The sequence below is a fragment of the Carassius auratus genome, unplaced genomic scaffold (genome assembly GCF_003368295.1).
Source record: "Carassius auratus strain Wakin unplaced genomic scaffold, ASM336829v1 scaf_tig00217210, whole genome shotgun sequence".
Lineage (NCBI taxonomy): Eukaryota > Metazoa > Chordata > Actinopteri > Cypriniformes > Cyprinidae > Carassius > Carassius auratus.
Window position 1 is genome coordinate 15327 of NW_020528943.1, and position 20362 is coordinate 35688.

The window sequence follows — 20362 nt, forward strand, 5'->3', positions numbered from 1 at the left end:
ATTTGTTTTTATCTACTGCATCTTCTGACTCTAAAGTCATCAGCAAAGCAAGCCAAGCATCAGCAACCTAGACACACTACACACCCAGATCAAACACCATTCATAGACCACGCATTAAGCCAGCATTTATCTGTTTTCTAGACATGGATTGGTCAAATGTAACCTTTACTTAAATATTATCAAAGTTGTTTTAACTTCCTGCCTCCTTCAACAGACATAATGTTCCAGACTTAATAAGGCTGTTTTACACTAAGCACTGGTCTAATTGGTAGACCAGTGTACCTATGCTCAACCAACATAGACTTGTGAAACTGGTTTGTTCTTTCTTTCTTTTTACATGTTTACAGTCATCATAATTAAGTCACAAGTGGTAATGGGAACTGCATTTGAGAAGCTTTTTTGACAAACCGTTCTCCAGTAGCCCAGGTACTGGAGCCACTGTTTTTATGTTCTGAAGGTTATGGGTAGTTATAAAAAAGTCTCTCCTTATTAGCACACTTGGGGATTATAGAATGGGCAGATAGACTGAAGTCGATTAGAATCAATTAATTCTTGTTCACTGCAAGACTGATGATACTGATTATAAAGTTTTGTCTGCTCAAAAGAATAATTTCCTGTGTTCTTGATTATTGGGTTAGGGTTATTTATTTATTTTTTATTTTTATTTTTTTCTACTTTATTATTTTATTTTTATTCAGGGCTGTTGTCTTTTAAAGAGGCCAGGCTATCTCAAAAACAAATTTGGATCAGAAAATAATTTAGATTAGAGAAGTAAAGCAAAGCATTCAAATTGCATAAGATAATATACAGTATAATCAACTTTTTAGTAACACAATAACAGAAGCAGATAAAGATTAGAAGAAGCATTTCCATTGAGCTCATGAAACAGACCAGTGTTTCAGAAATGTTATATTATTTATATACTATGATACTGTTTATTAATATTTTAATGTGCCTTTTGCTTTAAAATTTTCATTTAAATCTTTGTATTTTTTTGTACTTGTATAATTGTTTTATATTGCTACTTAGGTTAAATTTATTTTTATTTCAGTTTTAGTAATTACTTCAACTTTAATTATTTTATTTCAGTTAGTTGTTAAAGAAATATTTCTTGTTTTAAATTAGATTTTCACCTCAGAAAGGGGGTAACAGGAGAAACTGCAATTTACCAAAATCAATCAATAAAAAATATAAATAAATAAATGAATAAATCTGTGAATAAGCTTTGTACATTAGCTGAGGGTAGAACTTGATGCTTGAATTGTTCCAAATGGATCTGGAACATGCATTTATACTTAATAAAAAATACAGACTCTGCTTCCTCATTTTAGATGTCCACTGTTGTTTTGCTAATCTGATTTCCTATGTATATAATGAATGGAAGCTCTTGCGCTACGGACACAAAGCAGAATCAATTCAGTTGACCATGTTTTGTCACTTACTCTGTTTTTCTGTCTTGTAGGGGCCTTTTTATTACAATTCATGACCGCTCCCACATCTCCACACTTCTTCAGAGCTGGCCAGAGAAGGACATTCGTGTGAGTTTTGCCCACTCCCAATTACACCACCCTGCACTATTACACAATGTACCAGAACTCTCACTGTCAGACAAATGAACTCTCTCCAGGGTTTCACCAATTCCAAAGACATTGATTCCAAATTTATATGACTTGCACCATGAAAACAATGCCCAAAAAGTCATATCAATCTGCTAGTTAAACATTTAAAAGTTATTAAGGTAATGATGTACGGGGTGGTATGAAAAAAGTCATATTATGTCACATTCATATAATATGCCAAAAAGTAATATTAATCTGCTCGTTAAGCATTTAAAAGTTATTAAGGTAATGATGTACGGGGTGGTATGAAATGAAGCAGTAAAAAAGTTACGTCCGGTAATGGGATTCAATTACATAGCTCATGCTGTTATTTTGAATTTGTAGTTTATTGTGAAAATGTGACTATAAAAGCAGAAAATCAGTTTTTTGCTGGAGGGCAGTCTTACAAGCCAACCTAGCCAATCACAGATATAAATATCCTAGATAAACATTTTTTTTATTATAATTAAGTAATTTGATCATAAAGTTTGCTGATAAATTAGGTCAGCAAGCTTAGTAGAGAGGTTTAAAAAGTGCAGGCTGCTTTATTGTAGTTACTTCAGTATATAATGTCCAAAATATTATACACGCTGCCATTCAATACTGTCACTTTAATGTGTCTCGTTTTTTTATGTATTTCTTGTAATTTTAATAATAAAAAATGCAGTCTTTGAGCATAAAAGGCTTCTTTCAAAAAAATGTAACGTTAATTTTGCCAAACTTTTGACCACTAATGTAAGTTTGTATTTGTGTAAATGCCTTTTAAAGGAATAAATGACCCCTTATTTTATTAAAGTTGGTTCAGGGGGGTGGGGGGGGGGGGTTACACAGCAATTGGTCATTAATGTAGTCTGTTTGTGAATTGTCTTAACTTGTATTTTTGGTTGTATTTTTTTCTAGGCTGTAGTGGTGACAGATGGAGAGAGGATTCTGGGACTGGGGGATCTGGGCTGCTATGGCATGGGCATCCCTGTGGGTAAACTGGCCCTCTACACGGCCTGTGGTGGAATGCCACCTCAGCAGTGCCTGCCTGTTATGCTGGACGTAGGGACAGACAATGAGGTACGCAGACCTGTGGCACCACAGCCAACCAGACCGTGACTGCTGACACACGCCTGCCATCTCGCTTACTCTGACATAATCAAAGAGGGACTTAACTATCCTTAGCAGCCGCATCCTCTCTCACGACTCTAATCCACCAGCATATTTGTTTTCACTGGTCTCAGCATTGCAATGTTGTTGCAGAAGGACAGAGGTGACTGCTGCAGTAGCTGTAGGCTATGAATAGCCCCGTGAGTTCAGAAGTAAATTTAGTGAGCATGAAGTCTATGTCATTCTTAACAGGGCCAAGGGTGTGGCGCCTCAGAAATAGAAAACCACTGCCTCATCTACCAAGGCTTTGTGCCAGTGGACACCTGGCACTTCCATCTGTGCCAGAGCAGTGGCTTATCCATGCCATTGTAGATGCCAAATCTCACATGGATGGAGAGAGGGAGAAAAATGGCCCAATGGGTGGGGTAAATTGCCTCCAGTTTGACAAAGCAATTTGCTTTATACATTTACAGCTAAATCAGAGTACAGGCAGTTTCAGCTGAAAATAAATAATGAAATACAAAATTTTAATAGCTTATTTGAAGAATTTTGTTAGATAATGCTAACTAGCTGCTTGATGCTAACTTGAAGTAATGTTTAAATATAAAGTCCAAATACTTGTATTCAACCAACTAGTAATGGAAAATAAAGGATTTCATGTTCAGGACAAAGTAATTTGGCAAAACTTTAAAACTGTTTTTTCTTACTGCTCAAAATTAAATCACTTACTGTGAAATATGATTTCTTACAGAGTTGTGGTTCTTAAAATCAGTAATAAATCATACTATTGACCTTCACTTTTTTAACTTTAACATTTTAATTAGAGCTTTCAGTTTAGTGGGTTAATTTAATCAGAATTATTCTACAAGCAAAGTAATGAAAAAAATGCTGCATGCCGCTCACCAATGCTGCATTTATTTGATTAAAACAGTCTGACTGTAAAATTTTTAAATATTACAATTTACAGTTTTATTTGAATACATGAAAACATATTCCTTTAATGTCAAAGATGAATTTTCAGCAGCTATAACATCGGTCTTCGGTGTCACATGATTTTTGGTGCTTAAGAAACATTTCTTAATATTATCAATGTTGAAAACAGTTACAATATTTTTGTGAAAATTGTGATACACTATCATTCAAAAGATTGCGGTGAAATGGTAACTAACTAATATTAACTGAGCACATAATCAACATATTGCAATGATTTTTGAAAGATCATGGGACACTAATAACTAGAGTAAAGTAAAGGCTGCTGCAGGAATTCAAAAAGATGAAACATGCATATGCTTTTGTCCAAAGCATCTTGCTTTTGCTTTTAGCTTCACACTCTTGAAAGTCTGTACAGAAAGCTCATAAATGAGTTAGAGGGTAAAAGCACATTAAACACTGTTGTGTAACTGCTCTGAGTCAGTTTTCCCATTCACTTCTGCTTCAGTATCCAGCAGGACAGCTCCACATGTGTCTTCTGCTGCAGAATATGGAGTGGCCAGTCAGCTATTCAACATACCCTCGGGCATCTAAACACTTTTTAATGAGTTCACTCTCTAGACCCCCCCCTCCCCCATCTGCATTTGCGTCCAAGTGTATCCAGCTGGAGGAGTGGAGAGACCCCCCCCCCCCCAATTTTGTTTCATTTATTTATACATTTATACATATTTATTTGTTTACTTTGCGCTGTCTGGGTTAATGTTGCATGCATTTGTTCACGATAAAGAGTCTGCTTTTGTTATTAAAATGATCTCAACGTAGATGTACAGAAAGCTTGTTTTCATACCCACACACATGGCTTGCTGTTTAGTCTTCTATTCCTCTTCAAGTCAAAAATTTAAAGACAGTTTCTATCAAGTCAGGTAATTAAGATCTAATTTTCATGATATTCTGAAGAGATGACAGGTCTAGTGATTGATGAATTCAGGCTTATACCCCCACAGCTGTGTTTGCGTTTCATAGGACTGTGTAGTCTGATGATTAAATGAGGGTTATTAAAAGATTAAGTCTACTGTTATTTCTAAAGGAGCTAGACGCCTACTGAGGTCAGGCTGTCTCGTCTCTTTGAGCCCCTCAGAGGGAACTGAATGACTGCACCTGGATCAGTTTTGACTCTCCAAACACAGTCAATAACATCAATACAGACAATGAGGAATCTGATCTACCCTATGATCAGCATACATCATTTAAAGGTGTTTGGTACGCTCTGGTTATACTCTAACCCGTAAAGAACGCTGCCTGTGGTCTGGGTGCTAGAGAAAGTTCAAGATGAGCAAACAACATGGAAGGGCTTTGTGCAGGCTTTTTGGAAGAGCTTAAATGTGCTAATTGCTTGTGTCAGCAAACTGGATATATATATGTTTGTATGGTATGTATGTATATATCTATCTAGCTATAGTATACATGTTTTTTCAAAGTTCAGTGATTTTGTAGCTGCAGTGTAGAACCAGACTGTACAAACAAAAGCTAATAGCTTGATCAAACCCATTTAAACACTGTCTGTGAACTTATGTAAATACCTCCTTTGAGTGTTTCTGGAGTATTGTGCCTTGTCTAAACAGTGTTAGACTGCATCGAGATCTTTGAGATTCTGTATACACTGCAGACCTCCAGACAACAGATTATGATAACTGTCACTACATCAGTTTTGTGTCTGTGGTTTAAAAGGGGAATATGATCTCTTATATGGTCTCTTATATTTATCTTATATTGATTGACAGCAGGAACACTTACCGCTATCACCTCATATGACCTCATCCACATGCATACATTCACATACAAACAATGTGCTGCCTGTTGTGGTTGTGGGTGGCCTAGGCAAAGAGACTTACCTCTCTCATTATCTCTCCTCTCTCTCTCTCACACACACACATTTTCTCATTATTCTCTGACTGTGGCTAACAGACCCTGACTGTTCCTGCGCCTTAGTCTCACCTGAAAGACTACATACACGTACAGTTCACACACACAGAGCGTAGTTCACCAAAACCCAGTATTAATCCCTGAGAGAGAAAGGCTTCCTCTCATCACTTAGTGACTCATTTTTTCAAAAGCACTTCTGAGTAGTTATGCAGGTCTAGGATCAGATTTTGTCCTGATTTCGCTTGCATTATCTGGATCTGTTTCACACAGAGTGGGATTTCTGTCAAAGCTTATCTGTTATTTTAGAAATTATCCTAGCTTGTAATCTGATGTATTACATTTTCAGACGTTACATTTATTGCAGTGCTTTTTTTATCATGTCGCTTCTGGTTTCATCAAATGGTGAGAAGGTGAATAGATAATGGATAGGAAATTTAATATGGTAAAAAGATTTGTGAAGGAATTGTGGGTGGGGGGAGTGCATGAACAGCTCTCTCTCCACCTTCAATACCACGACTTAGGTGCCCTTGAGCAAGGCATCGAACCCCCAACTGCTCCCCGGGCGCCGCAGCATAAATGGCTGCCCACTGCTCCGGGTGTGTGCTCACAGTGTGTGTGTGTTCACTGCTCTGTGTGTGTGCATTTTGGATGGGTTAAATGCAGAGCACAAATTCTGAGTATGGGTCACCATACTTGGCTGAATGTCACTTCACTAACCTATAAATGCAGTGTGGGAGGGGCTTGTTTTGTCTCCGCCCCACTGATGGGATCACTGGCACAATCCACTTCTGAGGAGGTGTGGCAGTTTGATGTTTGTTTAGTTTCTTGTGAGGTTCAAAGACGCTCCTTTTTTAGTTGAAGTTGACTTTTTTAGATTAAAAAACAAAGTCACAACAAACCAGACCCTCTTATATTTATTTCTCCTCCCCCCACTGAGTGTGCACTTAAAAGTGCATTATGAACACAATAAATCTGCCTGCAGCTACCTTCTCATTTCACAGCCTGCACTTTCTGTTTTCTTCTCCCACATTGATGAATTTACTTACCGTCTGAAACCAGACAGTCCTCTGTTAAGGGCACCTTTATGTGCTCACTTGCTATGTAAAAGTCCAAAGTAGTGCTGGAAGAAAAATATCCCTTTTGTCAATTTCACTCTTCCTGTATATTTTTTCAGAGAGCATGCATTATTATTATTATTTATGTATTTACTTTCTTTTAGAAATGTCTCCGTGTTTTTATTCAAACATTGAAAGTCAATGGTGACCAAAACTTTTATTAACATTATTCAAAACGTCTTATTTTGTTACACAGAAGAAAGTCTTGCTAAATGAGAAACTATGTGTATATATATATATACACATAACAGAACACAACTTCATAGCACTTGTTGCTTTTCCAGTCCCAAACAACCTTTTCTATTTTTCCTCTTTCAGTCCTATCAGATAAAAGACGCTTTAATCAGAAAAGATTATGCCTGAAATTTTGTGTGCTGTGTTGGAATGAGTTCTGATGAAAGCACTTCCTCATTCACCATGATCAAAAAATGTGAAAGAAGTTCAAAAATTGTTGAGAGTAATGCAGGTGCTCTGTTAATCCATTTTCTTTTCTGGTTGACTGGCACGCTTTCAGTGATGGGGCGCATAGAACTTTTATAAGATGCTCGCATTCTCTCTCTACTTTCCTTCTGTTTTTCGCATAGTTTCGCACAGTTTGTGACTCTCAGTGTGAAGTCTGCAGATCTGTACAAGAGCGACAGCTGCTAGACTTCCTAATTGAAAATGCAGTGTAGTTCTTTTTCCTTTGTATGTTGGCCTCTTTCTGTCTCTTTTTATGTTTTCGTGCATTTCTCTTTCTCTTGTTCTCAGTCTTTGTTTCCTTTTTAACCTATTATGCTTACAGGCACTGTGGGCGGTTCAGCTGTGGGGTAACCAGATTACCAAATGTAATCTAATTAAAGAGGAGCTGTGCAAATAATAAACATTCACTTTTTGAGTTTTGTTAGTATTGTACTTTAGTTTTTTTTTTTTATTCCTATCCTGATCTAAGGTTAGAGTAAAAAGATGATTTGCAATGTCATGCTGTTGTTTCTACTTGATGCCTGGGATTATCGAAATGAAAACCTATATCTTCTCTATCTTTATTCTTTTCTTTTAGGAACTCCTAAAGGACCCTCTCTACATTGGTCTGAGGCATAAAAGAATACGTGGACAGGCCTATGATGAGCTTCTGGAGGAATTTATGAAGGCCATCACAGACAGGTATAGTAAACCCAGTGTACCCCTCCCACACAGCACACGCTTCCTTCCACAGGCCACTGATGGAAATGCCTGGAGAGCATTGCTGAGCCATTGCGTTGCAGGAATGTGGGGTGAAGCACGTGCCTCTAGGTTTGTGGGCTCTGAGAAACGACCTCAGTGGCAGGGACCCAAACCGGATCGCTGACTGCACGCCTCATCAGTTCTCTCCCCATATGTCCTGCTCAATACTGAGCCATGTGGTGATGTAATTCATCCCATAACCAGCCCTACTGCCTGATGGCTCATTCAGCTCACTGATGCTAATGGTTCAAGATATTGTGCCATTTGTCTTCGATAGTCTTCACAGATGTCAGTTTGGGTTATTTGAGTCAATGGCGTTGTTTGTTTTATGCAGTTTTATTCTTTGACAGCTCATCTTTTATTTATTTCTGAATGATGATGCAAGATTAATGTTTGCTTTAGTATGTTCAGTGAATGATGGAGTTAAGTGCTGTTTGCATGGAGAAATAAACTTTGAGTGGTTTTATGTATTTTTTAAGTGGAGTTTGTTATTGCATGCATTGCCATTACTTTAACTCATACTTAGTGTACAAATTCTGATGTGTAATCACACTAGTTGTGCTACAGACATGAATGATAATTTAAATCATGTGGGTTGTTTAGGAGATTAGTGCTGTTACTTTTCGAAGTCATTATACTTTTGGGGAATTAAAAAAATCACTTGCATTGAAGTAGGGACACAAATGGGATCTAGGGACCAGAATATCAACTAGCAACAGCAACCGACTTGCAACAGCATGGCAACCACCTAAGAACATAGTGGGAAGTTCTGCACTTGTAAACAACATTAACATTTAAGAACCAGGGTCTTGGTCAAAGTTCTCGTAGTTGCTTTAGGTTCTGGTGTGGTCTGGTGTGACAGTGGTTGTCATAAGTACATAGACACACGTCACTTCTCTTTAGTGCAACACATGGCTGTATTTAAAGCAGAACTCAAAAACCCCAGTGTCTGATTTCCCTCCAGCTGGCTGAATATTTCCATGATTCTATAATAATGGGGTGGAAATGAAACTACAGGCAACAGCATCACTTTTCCCTAAAAGTGCAGAGTTGGTGGAAAAAAAATTATTCTAGGTTGCTGACTGAACAAACGATTATAGTCCTTGTGATTTTTAATAAACTTTTATAATTTTAAATTTAAGAGGCTCAGTGTTTCAGGAAAAATCCTGAAAAGTAACATTTGCTTTCTGAATGAAGGTTAAAATGCGTTTATCTAAAAAAGCTTTGATTGCATTGAAGGGACAAGGCCTTTTTAGACCTTTTTAATTGGGAACCAAACCATGACCGTGCTATTGTGAGCATCAAATCCTCAACAGTTATTCACACTCAGGAATCAGAAATAGTTATCACATGGAGAGAACCATTTTCTGCTCTGTGAGGTACGTGAAAATTTCTAAACTTCTTTCAGTACTACAATTTAAGTTTTAAAAGAAACCGCACCCAGCAGTTTATTGGGGGATAGCTCTCCAGCTGTTCTTCTTAGGGTCACTGAAAGGCAAAAGGCCATATTTCACTGCAAATTATGTGTAGAGATAAATAGCATTTGTGCAAAATAGCTTTGGCTGTTTGAAACAAAATGTGAAAAGAAGACAAAGCAGAACCATGAAATGCATATGGTAAATTCTTTAGCTTTCATTGTTGAAGTTCAGGCTCTCATACTGTAAATTTGTAAGTCAGCCCACAGGTGTTCTGTTTCCCATCAAGCCTTTTTGTAAGTCCGGACACAAATGATGAAGAATAATGACACCAATCCCCGTCAGGCCACTTTTCTGTCCCACAATGACTCTAGCAAGGAGAACTGGAGCTAATGGTGTGCACAGACACTCTTTGAGGTCTTTATTTTGGTTATAGAGTGTACAACACCATATAAAGAAACACACACACAGAAGAAAAGCAGCATTTTATGCGGAAAATGCTGGGATTTTTTTTTTTGCTATGCTTCTTTTATGATGTAGTTAATTCAAGAATAGATTTTCTTTCTCTTTGTTTTTTTTTTTTGCTTCTCCGGCTTTGTGTGCTGCAGTAATTTGTTGGGGGTTGATTTTGTTTTCGATCTTCTCCCAGAACAGACTGAAAAGTTTCATTCTCCTGTAGCCCCTCTGTGTGTACCGCTACAATTCCCATGTCAAACGATTTCATTAGAGCTCGTCACTTTCACAGAGCTGCAGTGGTTGCAGTGTTTCATCTCTATGGTAACACGGGCCATCTCAGGGCAACGTTACGAAGCCATGTTAGGACAAGGAGTAGAGGGAAATGTCGCTTGATTTTTGCCTGCAGATTGGAATTGAGAAATTGAGTGTTTAACAGAAAGAGCAGCCTGTGAAGCCCCATGGGCCCCGTGGGATCCTGCAGAGCAGCAGTGAATGCTCACCATGAGTCAATGGCCTGTCCTACATAACCTTGATGGGAATAATTACACTATATGAGGTCTTTCTGACATTTTGAAATACTGTAGAATGGCTTCCATTTCAAGAGTGTTTTGATCTAAGGTGTCATGGATACAGGAATCTTTGTAAGTTTTCTTTTTTTTTTTTTATGGTCTTTCAGTTATATTCTGATGCAAAACAGTTTTTATGTTGCAAAAAAAAAATATATAAAAAAATTAACTTTATCAGTATCCATTCTGTTTCCAGTATTTTTTTGTGTTTAATTTACCTAAACTATATATTATATAGAAAAATGTATATATATAGAAAAGAAGTAAGATTCTTTTTTTTTTTTTTTTCAGCAAGTTGCATTAAATTGATTAAAAGTGACAGTAAAGACATTTGTGATATTATAAAAGATTCCTGTCTAAAATTCTGGCTAATATACGATTTTATGAATCTCAAAACTTTTGTGGATATATCGGTTTGACTTTAAACTTGATAATGTGGGCAAACCTTTCTGGAATCTTAAAAAATATGATGTGTATGTGTGTGTGTATTGAAGTCTCTGGTTGAACAGCTGTGTTTGGACAGAATTCTCACCATGATCTTTAATTTGAAAGGCCTGTAGGCTGCATGGTAGTCATGCGGGTAAAAGCTAATCTTTGAGAGCTTTTCAGCTACTCCAGAACTCTTAGACCCAATCTCAGCAAATATCCTGCGTGTGTGTGTGGTCAGTAATGGCCCAGTAGGATTAAGTTAAATCTAAACCCTAGTGGCTGTGTTTTTTGCCTCCCTTTTCTGTTTTCTTTGTTGTGCACCACTTTATGAGAAATACTTAGTTCCCAACAGCTCTGTTCCTATTACAAGTGTACGAATGCTGAAGTGCAACAATGAAATTCGGACGGTTAGCATCAAATCTCAGTGATGTATGGAAATAGACTCAATCTACACTTTTGTTCGGGTCAAATAGTTTATCTTTGAAGGAAAAAACTAATAAATGATTGCTGAATTAAACAAGGAGACAAAGGGCTTTGTTGTGTTTTGTTAGCGATGGCGTAGCGATGAGTTTAGCAGTCTCTAATGGGATCTGAGTGCATTTACTGCATTCCTCTTTGGGAGGAAGCCTGGTTTCCTTACTAAAACCATTTAGACAGAGACTGAAGTGTCTTATGGTTTGTATAGAATTTGCTGGCTAGAATCTTCAGCTTCAAAATGCCTGACAAATAGATTTGGAAATTGTGAATTTAGAATTTAGAAAATAATAAATGTACAGGTGTTTAGTTGTTATTCCAACCTAGGAAGTTTCTTCATTCTCAGATGCTGATCTGTTGATCTGGATAACTCTTACAGAATCAAAGCAAGTAGCCATTTGTGCAGCCTGGTCTGAAAAGCATGGCACAGCCCTCCTAGAGCACTGAGCAACATTTTTTGTCCTGTCTGGAGGTAAAGGCAAATAAGAAGAGACAGAGTTCCAGCAGCTCTCAATGTGCTTGGGAGTGTCTGTCATTGTCTGGCCTGAATTTTGGTGGAGAGGACCAGTGAAGCTGATCCCCAGCCAGCTCTTTGTTTGAGTTTTACAAAAGAAGCAGAGGTGCATTATGAATCTCATTGAACATGGCGCCAAAAAAAACAACAACAAGCTTTTGTGAGAATGAGACCACAGTGCACCGAATGGGTGCTTTGTTTTGTAGGCTAGTAGTTTCTGTCTTTTTCTGTCTCTCTCTATCACATTTATTCAAAATAAACCCCTGAGAGCCATAGTTAACTCTGTATCACCTCAAATATTAAACCATATTTAGTTGACAGCAGTTTTTCTTGTTATTATGCTAATATTGACACATTTTACAATCATTGTTGTGCTAGATCAGGAGGTTACGATTTCATTATTCATCTTCCAGATGATGCACTTCAACAGATCAGAGAGCATGCTGTGATTATGACTCACTTTCTCTACGTCCTATTTATATTTGTCAAGTTCTCTTCCAAATCCATGAGCAATAACTCTGTCGGTCTCTCTTGACTGCTTTCCTGCCTCCAGCTGCAGATATGTCAGAGTGTACACTGTAGTTTGATTAGAAGGACCAATCTGAGCCCGGGTCTCAGGACAGAGTTTCCTAAAACTTTAGATGAGATTCTGAACTCAGTTAAACTTGTTTACCTTGAGTTCTTTGGTGCTGGAAATTCTCTGGAGACGATGAACACTTTTATTGCATTTTTCAGTTTTTTGTAGCAAGTCTGAATACGCAAAACCAATTTATATTACTTAAAGGTGCTGTAGGGAACTTTTGTAAAAAAAATATTTTTTACATATTTATTAAACCTGTCATTATGTCCTGACAGTAGAATATGAGACAGATAATCTGTGGAAAAAATCCAAGCTCCTCTGGCTCCTCCCAGTGGTCCTATTGCCATTTGCAGAAATTCATCCGCTCCCGTTAAAAAATAACCAATCAGAGCTGCGGTCCGTAACTTTGTTTGTGTTCAAAATGTAGAAAAATGTATATAATAAGCGAGTACACCATGAATCCATTTTCCAAACCGTGTTTTTGGCTTGTCCTGAATCACTAGGGTGCACCTATAATAAGTGTTTATATTCGGACTATTTTAGATTGCTTCGGGGGTACCGCGGCGGAGTAACCCAGTACCTTTGTGATTCTTCATAGACATAAACAGAGAGAAGTAGTTCCGGCTACGATGTTCTTCCGCAAGACGCAAGCAGTTCTGTTTATTAACCGCTAGAGTGTCAAAAGTTCCCTCCCGCAGCTTTAAAGGACTTAACAAAAATATTTTTTTTCTGCATGTGGAACTACACCTGTATGTCTACAATTTTGCTGTAGAAGCACCATTTAAGTATAATAAAAATATTTATTGTATATGAAGTCTTCTGAAGTTATACAACAGCTTTTGTGGGATCTGTTCACTAAATCTCAACAACCACCAAAGCTCTGCATTGTGAGTTCATGTGAGAAGCAATGAGTGTCTGATTTGTGTACAAATCATTCTTAAAACTTAAGTAAATTGATCCAATTTACAGAACTGCTCAGTGGTAAGTTTCCCAAAGCATCACTGGCCAATATGGTTATGGTTAGCAACATAATTGAATGATTCTGTGTTTTCAATGAACATTTCAATCAGCATCGCAAATTTTTGTGGTTGAAGCTCTCCCCTGTGTTTAGAAGCATAGTTCTAGTATCACGAGGACTTGATCATGTTCTTGACCAAAATAAGCAAGCTAACAAGCGGTACAATCTGTATCTCTTATGCAGTACACAGATTTTTATTCTGTGCCTTTAAGTTTGGATCCTTGATACTGGATCTTTCAGACAATTGTCATTGTGAATACAGTCAGCGATTTCCCCCGTGTGTTTGAATGACATGTATACACGACAGCTCTTGACAGCAATGCAGATCTCTGTTCCTCTTGCATTGGGTTAAGTGACAGGCCAGCTCTCTATGGAGCCACACTGTGTTGTTTACCCATCCTGTTTCACATGTCTAGGTGTCTGCGACCTCGAAAATTGCATCAAAATATGACGGACCTGAATCTGCTCTCTATATTCCACTGGGAAATCAGTTGGTTGCTCTGTACTTTTCTTTCAATTGTTCTGCTGACTGGATAAATAACCAGAGAAACCACTGAACTGGCGCTGCAGATCTACAGTTTTTCTCATGAAGATCTGTCCTCAAGAGAGAGAGGATTGTGGGCGTGTAGATCATTCGCTATTGATTTTGAATATCATTGTGGTAGGTTTTTATTTACCAATGGCAGAATTAGATGCCATGGTGTTAGCACAGAATTTGCTGAGTGATCACACAAAGGTTGTTATTTGCTTTTCTGACCATTAAGAGTTGTTTTTGGCTGTGGAAACAACTAAAACGTAATGGTAACAGTCTCAAGCCCACTCTGAGAAGGAAAAAACCTCCAGGATTGAATGCCCACAACCACTCCATCTGTGAAAGGAGCAGTTGGATGGCCCCCTCTGCAGGCTGAAACCGAGTGCATTTAACTAGTCACTTAACATGAAATGGTACTGTGAGGATTTGGAGCATTTTGTAAAGATTATTTGTACTTAAAACAAATGGCTTTGAGCTTGTCTTTTGTCTTTTTGTGTTTCTGCATTCTAAAGAGATATACACTGGTTTTTCTGTTATGTACAGATATGGGGTGAACTGCCTTATCCAGTTTGAGGATTTTGCCAACATCAACGCCTTCCGTCTGTTGAGCAAATACCGCAACAAGTACCTCACGTTCAATGATGACATCCAAGGTATGGGCACAAAGAGAGGTTTTAGTAGCGCACTGCTTTTTAGGTTTTTTTCTCTTGTACAAAATGTATTAAAGCAAACAGAACACATGCAGTCTAAGTATGGTCTAGGTTAATAAAAAAAAGAGTAATAATAATAAGCTTAAGCTGGTTCTCAGTAAATAGTGTAGTCCAGAAATCAATGATTGGAAGTTATTCTTTCAGACCATATCTCTCACTCTGATTTTCCTTCCTACTGTTATATCCCTCTGATATTTATGGTTCAGTAGCAATGAGTGGTTATCTTGAGTATTTTTTTTTCTATTTTCTTTTCTACCGTCCTCCCTTCTCAATCTTTTTTAAACAATCATTGCAGGCACATTCCAATCAACAACTTGAACACATTCGCACTATTTGAAATGTTGAGCTAATCTCACAGTTCACAGAGTTAACCATGTGTCCACTGGAGTGGAGCGAGCATGTTGAGGGGGCTTATTCTATATGGGAGCTACTGATTTTGGAGTTTCTTGTGCTCATATCAGTGCTCATTTCATATTTCATACATATTCACATATTTTTCACATATTCACCATAGTTTTTTAGGTGATCACATTATAGCCGTCATTGAATTTCAGTTGTGCAACAGTCAATCGGCGTGTACGGATGTCATCTCCTGATTGAAAACCACTAGTCTAGGCTGTGGCTGTTGTATATAATTTACATTGTAAATATATGAGCCATTCAAAAATAAGGTTTACAATTCTTCAACTGCTGTCACGGATATCTATGATTTATAATGATAATAGACTTGTCTGAAGACAGCCACACTGCTGTACATTTAATTGACTCACCCCCAAATCAGCAGATCTCTAGCAATCTTTAGAGCGGATTTCTTCTTTGACAGAATATATAAACATCTGCTTATTTCACTCCTTTGACAATTCCTCCAGAAATCCATCTCCATATTGATTCCATCTTTTATGTCTACAATTAATAAGCTTCCAGAGTTGAGTCTCAAGGCTCAGCTCATCTTTTTATGAACGGCTCTGTACTAGTTTACCTCAGAGATAAGATAATTCCTAAGTGAAATATATTTGTGTTTCCTGTCCCATAGGTACTGCTGCTGTGGCTGTGGCGGGACTGCTGGCTGCCCTTCGCATTACCAAGAGCAAAATGCACAACCATACCATTGTATTTCAGGGTGCAGGGGAGGTGAGTGTGTTGGCTGCACAGATCCACAAATAACAGTTTTAAATGCCAATTTTTCAGTGTTTTGATGGTTGTTAATCCATATTAAGTGAGCAACAGCAGCGCACAAATAGGCCACAGTTCGTCTTTTCTGTCAATAAGACTTAAAAAATGTCTTAAATGATTCTTGTGTCTATGGAATGAATTCATTAAAGATTCATTATTGGAGTCAAGCTGTGAGATTTTTATTGAAATGTTGCGAAGTGCACAGAGTTCACACATCTCTTTAGATGTGTACAAGTCTATGTGAAATGTAGATTTGTAACAAGATTTTTATGTTTTCAGGCCGCAATGGGCATAGCGGAGCTCATCATTATGGCAATGGAGAAAGAGGGGCTTCCTCGTGAGCAGTGTTTAAAGAAAATCTGGATGGTGGACTCTAAAGGACTTATCGTTAAGGTGAGGTTATTATTGAAGGTTTTTTACATTTACTGTTGACATTCAAACACACCATGTGGTTTGTATTGGAGTTTATACTCTTCTTACTGAATCTTGTTAATTGATTGCCCATGAATATTACTGTAGGTCTTCATTAGCAGTTCAGTTGAACAGATCATTTTGCCCATGTTACATTATTAATGACAAAGAGATCAGAGAGGTTCTGATAGTGACACATCATCTAGACATCATCTGCAGCCTGGTGCTATGTCTTTAAAATTTTACTTAGATGTTGTAAAGCATGAAATAACCAAAAGTATTTGGGTATTATACTTTTTTATTGCTTTTGATTGTACTTTTAATTAAAAGTGCATAAATTGAATTGCTTTAGATAAAATATCAAACCAAATGTCATGTGACCTTCTAAAGAATCTTTCGATTCTGGACCTTTTGTCAGTGCTAACCTCACTTTTGTGTGTCATTTATTATTCTCAGCCCACCGGTCTCTTTGTGCCTTCATTATCTGTGTTCATTATAATTGCGGCGAGGTGTGCTATAATATGTTTCTGATACACTTTCATCATCTGTCATTTTCTCTGTTGTCATCTCTCTGTCTCCCATTCAGGGTCGGGATCACCTCACCCATGAGAAAGAGAGGTTTGCACATGAGCATGCTCAAATGAAAAAGCTTGAGGATGTAGTAAAGGAGCTGAAACCTACTGCTTTAATTGGTATATACTGTAGATAAATAAATATACACTGCTGTTTTCCCAGCACTATTGTACTCCATTTCCTCTCTTCTCTTCAGGGGTGGCAGCTATCACTGGTGCTTTCACAGAGGAGATAATCAAGGCTATGGCATCCTTCAATAAGAGACCTATAATCTTCGCTCTAAGCAACCCCACCAGCAAAGCAGAGTGCACCGCTGAGCAGTGCTACACACTCACTGAGGTGCTTTTAAGGAGTTACATATGTACATTTGTGTGAGTGAGTGAAACAGTTGGTTTCATTTTCTACACTTTGTGTTTTATATTACAGGGACGGGGGATATTTGCAAGCGGAAGTCCCTTTGATCCGGTAACCCTTCCCGATGGGCAGAAGTTCTACCCTGGTCAGGGCAACAACGCTTATGTGTTTCCTGGAGTGGGGCTGGGGGTCACCGCTTGTGCTATGAGACATATCCCTGAGGATATATTCCTTGTTACGGCTGAGGTGATCGAATCTCTCTTGCTTTTTTTCTGTCAGTCTCTAAAGCCCCATTCAGACGATAATAGTTTCTCATGGGGACATCTGTAAAAATAAGTCTGCATGGTTCCTCAGAACTTATGTGTTCAACTGAAGACAAATTCACAGTGGAGGTGTGTGTTTGGTATCCTACAAACCTGGAAATGTTCTTCTCATGTGGTCAGTTACATGTTCAGTTAAATTGCTTGGACAGTTATTTAATAATAAGAAACAAGGTTGTCAAAAGTACCGACTTGGGTTAGGGTTAAAAAAATAAAAATAAATGTGATGATACCAGCATTTCTCGCTAGCATTTTGAGTGCTGTTGAGTGAATCCTTACACCTCTGATTGACCATTGTGTTCACACACTCAATAGATATGTCTGTGATTCTCTACATCGAGTGCTTATACAGATACACACGGGAGTGTCTGATCCATCTATCAGTGGAACCCTAATATCTGCTCTTAGATGGATCCGCTGATTGAACTACTCTAAATCTACATGCTTGAAATAACCCATAAAATCTCATTACAATATGCAAACATCTTCCACCTTATCGCTGTGTGCAATGTCATCTCGTGTTTTGCTGAACTTATCAGTCTAGCTGTCTTTCGTTCTTCACCTGATATCAGCCAGGCAAGTGTTGTAGTCAGGTATTGTAGATGGTCGAATCAGTCGGAGTAAACAAGAGAGCTGCTTTGAATCTCAATGAACCACTGTCCTGTTCTGCTGGAAACAGAACTGATGCCCATTGCAGCCTAAAAGTTCAGTCAAGGCCATTCAGCCCCACGTGTCATATCAGCATGTGCCAATGAAGGAGAATTATCTCTTTAGCACCACTCAGAGCGGTGTGATGTACTCTGATCTTGAATTGGATCACTTCTCCTGCTTCAGTGTAGCTGCAGTGTGGATGTCTGAACTTCAAACAGCATTGGGCAGCAGGAGGTAATGCTTAATTTCACAATCCCTGCTGGTCGTACTTCCCTTCTGTGTATTTCAATAAGTTATGGTTCAGGATTATCGAGTCTCAGGAATGGAATGTGAATGTGAAATGGCAAAGTGGTTCATAAAGCAAACTAACTGAGAGAAATAGAGGGAGAGATGGGGATTGATGTAAATAAAGCAATAAGATAATGAGCAACAGGAATAATGACTGACTACAGCGGATGGTGGCTGGAGAATTTTGTTGTCTATATTAATTAGGTCTAACAAAAGTTTATTGTGATGTATTATGCCTTGTTGTTATTGCTGGTCAGTGCTGCTGTTGTAGAGCCAAGAGGTTTGGAGACTGTTAGTATTCACAAAAATGAATTATCTTGAAATGATCACAATGAAGCACCACAACTGTGCTTTGGTTTTAGATTAATTAATGCTCCAAGAGCTTCTGGCAGCTATTTAACCAGTTGACCTGTTGTTCTTATTCTGCATCACTTAGTGTTGTTAAGTGTTCTTTAAATACTATTATAGAATTCATCACTTTTGTATGTTTTCATTTTAGTTTAAGTTTTAATAATCTTGTGTGCTTTTGTCATTTTTATTAGTTAATTGCAGGTACTTGCCAGGGCTACATTTCCTATTTCATCTCTGTATTTTATTTCTGCTGACCAAACCAGAAATTAAGGTTGTTTTATCATTTACTCATCCTCATGTTTTTCCAAACCTGTATGACCTTTTTTTCTCCTGCTGAAGACATAAGAATATAATTTGAAGAATGTTGATAACCAAGCAGTTTCAGTTCCCACTGACTTATATTGTATCTTTTGTACATACAATGGAAGTCAATGGGAACCAAAACCTTTTAACTACAAACATTCTTTAAGATACTATCTTCTGAAAGGTTTGTAATGACATGAGGCATGATTATCATGACATAATTATAATTTTTGGGTGAACTATCCTTTTGACAGTAACAATACTGGTACCACAGACCAGAGGCTGAAATCAGGTTTAAATCTAGACCAAATAAATATTTTAGTTATTAATTTGGTCTCTTTCTGTTTTTGATTGAATCTGGCTGGTCACAGGGAAGAAAAACGCACTTGTTCTTGCCTGTGTAATCCACATCTATTGTGTGTGTGCACAAGTAGACACATTGTCTACATGTTTAGTCCATTCAAATTCATCAGTCTTACCTATGTTTACAGACTATAGCGGAACTGGTGACTGAGAAGGATCTTGCAGAGGGGCGTCTGTATCCTCCTCTCAACAGCATCCGGGAAGTTTCCATCAAGCTGGCTGTGAAGGTGAGCATGACTCTCAAGTTACAAACCTGATTCATGCATGTCGCTATTTACAGATTCTTTGTGCTTGTGTGTTCTTTTTACGTAATCATTTTATGTGCATCATGACAGATTGTGGAGTACGCCTACAAAAACCAAATGGCAACGCTGCATCCGGAGCCACATGATAAAGAGGCTTTTGTTCATTCGCTCATCTTCAGCACAGACTACGAAGAGTTTGCAGTGGATTCGTACAGCTGGCCTGAGAATGCCATGGCTGTGCAAGCATGCAAACTGTGACGTCCCAAACAAAACAGACCAGAATGAGATTTAGAATATGACAATTCTGCTTTAAATGTGATTTCTTGACATGATTATAATACCAAACAGTACTGTAAGCAAAAGAACTCTTAAATAAAATGCATAATATATATATATACATATGCTTTATATATACAAATGCTTTATCAAACCATAATTATCAAGCCACTTTTACCTTTAAAATACTTGTAATATCTAAATCTTGCCTAATGAGTCACTCTCTTCAATAAAATCAAAATTATGCCTCCGGATTTATAAAGCAGAGATTTTTGCTTCGTGCACTTTATTTTAAAACCATAACAAATTGCTGTAGATGTTTCTGCAACTACTAATTAGTTGGGACACTTCCTGTAGCAGTTACACTGAATCTGTTGAAGTGCTTTTGTGTTGAAACATTGGCAGAAATTAATGAGCCATCATTGCTGCCAGCTGAGTGCTTTATAAAGGCTTTTTTGATGCCATTGTTCTTAGTGTGTATTAATACAGGTGATGTATT

General features: G+C 37.8%; 1 protein-coding gene across 1 annotated transcript in view; it reads left to right on the forward strand.

Annotated features, from left to right (window-relative positions):
• The window catches only part of LOC113100257 (NADP-dependent malic enzyme-like), a 35450-nt gene extending 15320 nt beyond the window's left edge, over positions 1 to 20130 (forward strand). Inside the window, exons 2-12 of the mRNA XM_026265035.1 lie at positions 1463 to 1538; positions 2499 to 2660; positions 7698 to 7801; positions 14389 to 14498; positions 15589 to 15686; positions 16008 to 16121; positions 16726 to 16831; positions 16909 to 17051; positions 17139 to 17312; positions 19471 to 19569; positions 19678 to 20130. Of these exons, the coding sequence (XP_026120820.1) occupies positions 2559 to 2660; positions 7698 to 7801; positions 14389 to 14498; positions 15589 to 15686; positions 16008 to 16121; positions 16726 to 16831; positions 16909 to 17051; positions 17139 to 17312; positions 19471 to 19569; positions 19678 to 19845 (1218 nt within the window). The 5' untranslated portion in view covers positions 1463 to 1538; positions 2499 to 2558 and the 3' untranslated portion in view covers positions 19846 to 20130. The remainder of the gene's footprint in view (positions 1 to 1462; positions 1539 to 2498; positions 2661 to 7697; positions 7802 to 14388; positions 14499 to 15588; positions 15687 to 16007; positions 16122 to 16725; positions 16832 to 16908; positions 17052 to 17138; positions 17313 to 19470; positions 19570 to 19677) is intronic.
• The last annotated feature ends 232 nt before the right edge of the window (positions 20131 to 20362 follow it).